Source organism: Crocodylus porosus, unplaced genomic scaffold, assembly GCF_001723895.1.
Source record: "Crocodylus porosus isolate Cpor-Errol unplaced genomic scaffold, CroPor_comp1, whole genome shotgun sequence".
NCBI lineage: Eukaryota > Metazoa > Chordata > Crocodylia > Crocodylidae > Crocodylus > Crocodylus porosus.
This window is the reverse complement of record NW_017728937.1, coordinates 3,277,568-3,286,513: the sequence shown is the minus strand read 5'-3', so window position 1 is coordinate 3,286,513 and position 8,946 is coordinate 3,277,568. Positions and strand designations below refer to the sequence as shown.

The 8,946-nt window shown below is 45.5% G+C and overlaps 1 protein-coding gene across 1 annotated transcript in view; it reads left to right on the top strand.

The window, feature by feature from the left end:
• Positions 1-8,946, top strand: part of LOC109318113 (low-density lipoprotein receptor-related protein 5-like) — a 60,946-nt gene that overhangs the window by 29,019 nt on the left and 22,981 nt on the right. Inside the window, exon 3 of the mRNA XM_019547162.1 lies at positions 6,878-7,075. Within this exon, the coding sequence (XP_019402707.1) occupies positions 6,878-7,075 (198 nt within the window). The remainder of the gene's footprint in view (positions 1-6,877; positions 7,076-8,946) is intronic.

Below are 8,946 nucleotides of genomic sequence, written 5' to 3'. Positions count from 1 at the left end.
ATGACCCCAGCTGACTTCCTGCCCTTTGGGCAGGGGGCTGGACTCGATCTCCCGAGGTCCCTTCCAGCCCTGATGTCTATGAAATCTATGAAATAAAACCAGAGCACCATATTTAAAACCTCAGTTTTTGCCTCCCTACTGATCAGGAGCAAGCTGCAAGTAGCATGCCTCCACCAATCAGCAGGGGGAAGGAGAGGGTGCGGGGAATCTGCAAGATTAAAGGAGTCACAGTGCACCCCACTTTCGCTGTGAATTCAGTAGCTCCCTATTTATGGTGGAGCTAATTAGTTTACTACACTCTGGTACTGGCGCATGTATAAATGGTGATCCTTTACTGTGGAGCTAATTGGTTAGCTCCAGAATAAAGCGCACGTGTAGATGAACCCACTGTAAACCTAAATCTGTGTTTGTAGGGAAGTTGTAAAAGCTGAGAATTTGTTGCCTGGTTAGTGTGACATTTCTGCAGTAGTTCATGGGATTATTTCTTCCAAAAAATATAAAAAGAACAGTCAAAATGTTATACTGGGTTCCAGGTGGTTAGAGCATTATTAGCCTGGGACTCTAGAGACCTAGGTTCAGTTTCCAGCTCTTCCTCAGATTTCCCCTATAATTTTAATCAGTCACTCTAATGTGTCTGTGTTTCAGTCCCCATTTGGAAAATGCTATCAGCTACACTTCCCTATTTCCTAGGGATGTTGGAAGAATAAGTGTACCATTTACACAAATGCTTCAGTATTATGCTAATAAGGCCTGTGTAAATATGTGATTGATTTCTTTTTTTAAAAGTACCTGCTAAATGTTTTCTGAGCCTTTGTTCCTAATGCTTAATATTTTATATTCATATTTAATGCAGATATACAAAATAATAGTAACTGCACTGTACATTGGAACTTGGTATTACATGGCATGTTTTATATACCAAGTTTATAAACACAAAGGATGAAGTGCCCAAAGGACCAAGTGTCCAACAGACCAAAGACAGTACCTTACAGAAATGCTCTGAACATTAATATTGTTCTGCCTGTTGACTGAGCTGAATTTATTTTGGTACATGTCCACAGACACTGCCAGACATTCGTTGCAGGTTTCTATTACCCTTGGGCCATGTTTTGCTGTTGAGTATGTCTGTGTTGATCTCCCACTTGAATTGTGGATTTATGCAACTCCTGTTGATCTCCACTGAAGTTGCAAACTTATGGCTGAAGACTGAATTTGAATCTAGTTACAAATTACTGTTTAGACTAGTTTAAACTTGTTTTTGTTTTTTGCAGCCATATGGCTTTCTGTGTGGAGTAAATGGTGGTGGCTCCCCCCCCCCACATAAAGCTATATACATGGGCTAGGTGTTCCTCCTGTGGAAGTACACATCATTTCATAGAATGCTACCAAAATTGTGGTCAAAGACACTTAATCTGCTACCTCTTTGATATAAAGAAAAGGCAGCTGCTGGTAGAATGCACTTTATCAGGGCCCCTTGGCTTTGGGGCTGATTGTTCCACTTCCTCTGAATTTGTTGCTCTTCAGGGAAGGCTGCAAGCTCATGACATTAGGGACAGGGAGGAGGAGCTGTTGCTCAAGGATGGTTCTTAGGGAGGGATTGGGGATTTTTGCTTCCTTTTGTTTTCTCCCTTCAATGGTGAGGTTTAAATAGTGTGACTGTACATGCAGGATATTGCCATTGGTTTTTGCTTTTCAGTAATTTAATTTACACTTGGATCTGTAGGTAGGGCTCTATTGAACTCAAGACAGCTGCTGGCTGATTTTGCTTGCAAATCAAGGATGGGCAGCCATTTTTGTGAGCAGAGTGGGCACCCTGCCTCCACACCTCTGGTTGGCTTAGGAGCCCTGGTGGCCCCACTGCTCACTGCTGATTGGCTGCAAAGGTTGTCTACGTGGCTGGAGCAGTGAGAGGGGAGCAGCCGTGACAAAGCAGCATCCCCTGTCATGGTTTCCTCAAGTGCGAGCCTCCTTCTGGTGGGGAAAACTTCTGTGGGGCAAAGAACGGTTCAGCGGTGGCAGCTTGCAGGGCTCTGGCCCCCTCCGAGCTCTGGAGCTGCTGCACACAGTCCGCCACAGCTCTGCCCACCCTGTAGTGGGCCCCCCCCCCCCCACTGGGAAGGGGCTTGTGTTCCCTGAGACTGGCAGGGGCTGCTGCCCTCATCAAGGGTCCTGCCCCTTCACTGCTGCAGCGGCTGGGCAGGGGCATGGCCATACGCAGGCTGGCAGGGCCCCTTAGGTGGGAGCAGGGACAGGGATAATTCCCCCTCCCTCTAGCATCTGGTAGAGGGGACAGGAGGGGTCTTTTTCCACAGCTTGCCCCAGTAACCCCCCTCACTGCTCCCGCTACCTCAGGGGCCACACCAGACTGCTGTTGCAGCAGCGAAGGGGAGTGCCCAACAGACTGGACTCGGGTCCCTGCTGGTGGGACAGGGAGTGGGAAATTAAACCCCTCTCTGGCCAGTTCAGCCCAGGCTGGCCACACCCATCCCCCCCCAGCACAGCTTCCCTGCGGCCGAGGGCACTCTCTAGCACCTCCTGGCACCCGGCCTTAGCAACTGCAGGAATGTACCTGCAGTTCCTCAGTTCAGAGGGAATGTCTGTACTGTTACAAACCAATTCTGCCTAGGCAGGTTAGATTAACCAGTAAAGATTTAATCAATTCAGGCTCCGGCTTTTTGAATGTCTGTCCCTGGCCCAAGGCACCAGTGAAAAATCATCTAGAATACCATGGACAGTTCTAGTCATCCATGTAAAGGAGATACGTAAATTTAGATTTGAATTGGGTGCAAAGCAGGGCTACATCCATATAGATAGGATCATGTGAGAAGACCCATAGGAGTGTGGCTTGCTTAATTTAGTATAAAGGGTGAGTGAGGGATGCAAGTGCTCTGAATTTAAGCTTAAGCATGATGTTGGCACAAGAACAGGTGGTTATAAACTGGTCATGAATAAATGTAGGTTTGAAATTAGAGGACATTTTCTAACTGTCAGAGGAGCAGGGTTCTGGAACAGTCTCCTAATAGGAGTGATGAAGGCAAAAAAGCCAACTAGTTTTAAGATGGAAGATGGTCAGTTTAGTAACTGTGGTTGCCTGCAACAGCATGAGCTTGGACACCTGGCTATCCTAGATGGCCTCCTTCAGTCCTCTTTCTTGTGTTTCTGTGTAATACATTGGCGTATGGTATGATCCCCTGATCTCTCTCCCAGGGGTGTGTTACAAAGTGGTCTTCCTAGATCGGGGTGTCCAACCTTTTTGAATGTGAGGCTGGATCACGAAGTTTTTATCACCCAGTGGGCTGGCGAGCCATATTCAAAGACCTCACAGGAAGTGTTATCACATCAGGAAGTGATGTCATGTGACCTTTGACATCAGTGAAGTTTCAGGAAGTGACAATGAAATGGGTCTGGAAATGTGGTTTAAAATCCAAAATAAAAACAATGTAAAAGCAAGAATGAAATAATACCAAACACTTGACTAAAATAAGTTTTCCTGACCTCTGATCATGTGCGTGGCTCTCCTCTGCACCCTCTCAAGCTTCTCCACATCCTTTTTGAATTGCGGAGCCCAGAACTGAAGACAGTACTCCAGCTGCGGCCTCACCAAGGCCGAGTACAACGGGGGAATGATGTCCCAGGATTTGCTTGAGAAGCATCTGTGGATGCAAGCCAGTGTTTTGCTGGCTTTACTAGCTGCAGCATCACACTGAAGGCTCATGTTCATTTTGTGGTCAACCATGACCCCCAAGTCCCTTTCATCTGTAGTGCTAACCAGTGTAGCACTACCGAGCCTATAAGCATGCTGCAGGGACCCATTCTGCATCCAGCCAGCCACTGCCCTGGAGACTGAGGGGGAGAAATAAATGACTTCATAGTCCCATCTCCTGAGCAGCACAACCCCACGAGCCAGCACTGCTCAAGGGGGGCCAGAGCGAGGCAGCCGTTGCACTGGAGCCCCTCACCTGCATGGCCCTGCTCGCAATGGTGCCCAGCCGCCCATGCATGCAGCCCCAGCAGCCTCAGCGCTGTGAGCCCAGAGCACAGGATCTGACAGTCAGCCAGGACATGTCATGCCAGTCACGCCAGGATCCCGCCTACTGAGGCCTCCCAGGGCGGTCCTGCCCACTGCCTGCACGAGGCGCCACACCCCGTTCCCACCAAGCCCAGCAGGTCCCAGGAGGCAAGCTGGATGCCGGGGGCAAGGGGCAGAGCCAGAGAGAAGTAGCAGGTGCTGTCCCCAGCTCGTCCCGTCAGGCACGGCTGCGGCAGCCCTCGGGGCAGCAGCAGCGGGACCCAGCTCATGTGATGAGCCTGGCCCCGTGGAGTTAAGCAGCTTCCCTCCCCTCGCTGCTGGCTGGGGCCTGTGGGCCAGCCCTGCTCACCTCACCTCACGGTGGCCCTGCTGCCACCGCTGCCGTGGAGCACAGAGCAGGCGCCAGGACTCCTCACCTGTCCCGAGCAAGGGACCTCGGGCCAGAGAAAATGGCTTGGCGGGCCGCATGTTGGACAAGCCTGTCCTAGATAATGGAATAATGGTCCTCGCAGGTAACAATGGGTAAAAGTGTGAGGGGATCCTAACTCATGTTTCAGGGCATAAGCCAAAGTATCAGCTGACCAAAGGTAGGAAAAAACTTCCTCTCTGAACTTGTTATTCTGTAATTGATGCCACATTGATTTGTGATAGTGCTGTATGTTATATGTGCTTGAGGGATTGTCCTTCCACTCAGGAGCCTGCAATCCAAATAGAAAAGACTGATCATATGTGGAAGAGAGGGAGTATTAATTTCCATTTTATTGATGGAGAGTTGAAACTGGTTAAGGTCTTGTCTACCAGAGATTTTGACAGCTTCATAGTAATATATAACCTTTTTCTCTACCCTGCTTTCTCCCTCCCTCCATCCCTCCCACCGGTGGGAATGGAGAGATGAACAAATTAGACCAAGTTAAAAGTGTGTGTGCATGTGTGTTTGAAAGGAGGGGGATTATTACCATGCATCAACTCCTTTCAGTTAACTGTTTCAGATATACATTTCTATCCTGTATCAAGCGGAAACTTACCTACTGTAACTGAGACCTGTTTTATTCAGTTGTAAGATACCCCATTTTAGACCCTAATGACTTTCCCTGGCCCTGGAAGTCTGACTTAGGAATTCAGTTATAACCTGAGTACTTAAGCACAAACTCATGCTTAGGGAAGTATGTGCCTTTGACCTCGTTTATTCTTAAGTTCCTGTCATCTGTCATACTCTCCTTAATGCCTGCACTGCCTTCTCTAACGTTCATCTACTAAATGTATTCTGGTATGATCCCTCTTTAAACGTACCTTTTCATGCTATCCCTTTACCCATCTAATTGTCAACATGAACTTTTTTCCCTGTGAGTTGGTGCTTGTAAGCCCTCAGAGGTGGAGTGAGGTCCATTTGCAAATGGCTTGATAGAGATTTTAAAGTGGCAGTGGGGGTGCTGTAGCCACCTACACATCAGAATCACCCTATAGGGGATGTTAACATACTTGAGCAGAGATGGCATTAATCCCAGCATAGGGCAATGCAGACGTGTATCATGGCACACATATGAAAAGTGGAACGGGGCAGTCTGTAGGAGGTGGAGGGTCAGGCACTTGTCCCCTTGCATGTAGCAGTGGGGCAGGCATGGGTGGGGGCAAGTGGCAGAGGGCACAGGCACAAGGGACAGGTACAGGTATGAAGGGACAAGGGGTGAGGGTCTGGCCTCCCACCCTCTACCACTGCTTTCTCTACTAGAGCCGTGGTCAGGATGAATTTAAGATTACCTTCCACTAATTAGATTCTGTACATGTAAAAGGATAGCAAAGTTATAATTTTCCATTATGGACTGTCATTATTGGTGGGGAGGGTTGTCTTACATTTGAAGTCATCTTAGATTCAGGTAAATACAGTCATATCAGCTCCTGAGTTAGGCAGAGCAGAATTCGGATCTCTGGTCTTCATACAAAAATAAAGGAGGAACGAGTTGTTACAAACCAAACTCGGAAAAATCAGAGGTAACTTTCATTTTATATCTATGTGGCGATAGCACCCAGCACACTTCCCTGCACGCTCAGCACACTTTCCTGCCTATGCAGGGGGGTCGGACTCAATCTATTGAAGTTCCTTCCGACCCTAACATCTATGAATCTTCCTGTTTTAAATGGTACCAGGGGAAGGTTTCTCCAGCTGCTGATCCAAAGCAGGCTCCCATCGGAGCCTGTGAGAGCCCTACACACCTCCCTCCCTTAGAATGAGATATGGGGGGCTTCACCTGGCTGCCTTCCCTGCTGGGCTCAGCCCTGGCCTACTACAGCCCCTACCACGTGGTGAGCACCCCAAAGGTGCCCTGCCACAATCTACATTCATTTTTTATTAATTTAAAAAAACACAGGTAAGTCAGCCCTTGTTCTCTCTTGGGACCTCTGGACTGTCAGAAGGACAGCAGTTATCATGCAGTCATGACTACCTGAACATTCAGTTGATCACTTGCATGCATAAATGCTGTTAACACATGCCATTGTACTAGCTAAGGTTGTAAGCAAAGTGCACACTTGTTCATGCTTTTGACAACTAGCTTGTCCTCTGAGATGGATGTGAATGGTAATATTTCATATGGAATGCAAAACTTCTGAAACATGCCCTCTTTTTTACAGGAACTTGTTGAAGCCACTGGAACTTTGGCTTAAATTTCTGTACTTCTTAAATAATTTGGGGATATTTGTTTATATGATTAAACCTCTCTACAGTAATATTAAAAATAATGTATTTAAGTTTCAGAAAAAGCTGAGACTGCAACTGTTTCTGAAATCAATCAATAATCACTTTAGCTTCCTAACACATTGATTAATTTTTTCTTTTTCTTTTTTTCTTAGGTATATGTATTGGACAGACTGGGGTGAAACACCCAGAATAGAACGGGCAGGAATGGATAGCAGCACGCGTAAAATAATTGTTGATTCAGACATTTATTGGCCTAATGGACTCACGATAGATCTTGAGGAGCAGAAGCTGTACTGGGCTGATGCAAAGCTGAGTTTCATTCATAGAGCAAATCTGGATGGTTCCTTTAGGTATGTTTCTTTTGGTATCTGTCAGGTTGGGGTATGGGTTTTCTTTTAAAACACTTCTCATTTTATGCAGATGCTAATTTTCACTAGTCCTCTAATACTAAGTAAACACCTTGTCATCTTGCTAACTGTATCATTAGCACTCCTTGTGTAAACATGTACGCAATCCTACAATTAGAAATGGTGGTTCAGTTTTCTAAAATTAAAGAATAATTGGAATATTTGCATCATCATTCTATGCTAGGACAGTTGTTATAGCCTTCCCCTGCAGCATAATTTTTTCTCTTCTAGGCATATATTTATATTTGAAATTAATTAGAGATGCCTTTTCAAGGCCCTAGGCACCTACCATGTAATTAATGATATAGTAAAATCCCAGCAGCATTGATTTTTTTCAATTCAACAGGAACTCGCAGTCAAGCACCCACAGAAGCTCCTTTTCACCCTCCCATCACTATGGGAAGCACATTCTGACATCCCTGTCAAGCAAATGTCTTTTGCAGGGTCCCCAGACGGTCACCAAATTTGGGCTATTTCAGATGAAGGGTGACCATGAGCTGCATTTTACTGCCCTCACAGAGAATGTTTTGGTAATGTTAATTCAGTTAAAATTAAAGAGGCATATCTAACTTGAGCATCCCTTTTAACTCCTGTTGTGGCATTGTGGCACAAAGAAGTGTGGTAGCTTAGATTAGCCAACTAGGTCTTCATAGATTATAGCCAAAACTTTCAACTCCACTCAGAGCTCAGTGGGCAGCCAGCACTGATCTTGGGAGCAAATATTATCATGCATTCCCAATGAGAAGCCTCTCACTTGGGAAGTGAACTGCTGCATATTCTGCATCAGCTTCAGTCTTAGAATGGTGTCTACCTCTCCGTTGACCACATTGCAGTGGTGGTTTCTGCTATCTGGGGTGCCACGTGCAACTTGAATATGATAATTTAAAAGTATCCTGTCCAGTCATTCAAGTCTCCAACTTTAGTGCCCACAAAGTGTTATAATTTGGTGCTGGTACCCAAATTCCCTGGTAATGAGCCAGTATGCTGGAAGTAAATCCTTTTTGCAAATAGAGGAAGACTCCTCCCTTCCCCTCCCCCCAACCTGAAAGAAACATGGCCTATTAACATTGTTGAAAGTCTTCCCCTGGGATTTGACCACCACCTTACATATGCTTCATGTGTGTACAAGACTTGGTGTGTCTGTTGTCCTGAATTTTAAATTATGTGCACTTGTGGTGGTTTTATATGACGAGTCCTAAGTATTCCGAATTTTATCATCTGACTTGAACTTCCTAGTCCTAGAGCCCAATTTGGGATGCTGAACTTGTGGCACCCAATCCAAAATAATCTGTCTTGGGGGAATTAGCTGAGGAGTGTTAGAACATAACAGAACCTGATATCAAGTTGGTGACATGTCTGAAGGCTGCTATATCCCTATGTGAGAACAAACCCCTAAGGCAAAATGGAAATCACAGCAACATCTGTACCATGCAGATGATCTGTATATTTTAGGTACTTGAAATTTCCTCTTCTGAAACTAATTACTTGACTTGATAAAAATTCAGAGATATTTTGGATTATGCATCTCCATACCAGTTTAATGAAAAATAAAATGTACTCTATATTTTACACTAACTCTACTCCAAAGTGCCTCAGTTTTCAGTTGTTTAAAATAGGAATCATGTTGCTGACTCCCTTTGTGTTCTTTTGCACTGACTCACTTTTGAGTTCTACTGAGAATAAGTATCTAAAATTGTTACCTGCTAGGGTTATGCTGTGACTAAGTAATAGTCAGGGATCCTGGTTTTCTCTGATATAAAATCACAAATTTTCTAATAATAATGCCAGAATCTGTGATTAAAATTAAAGGCTCC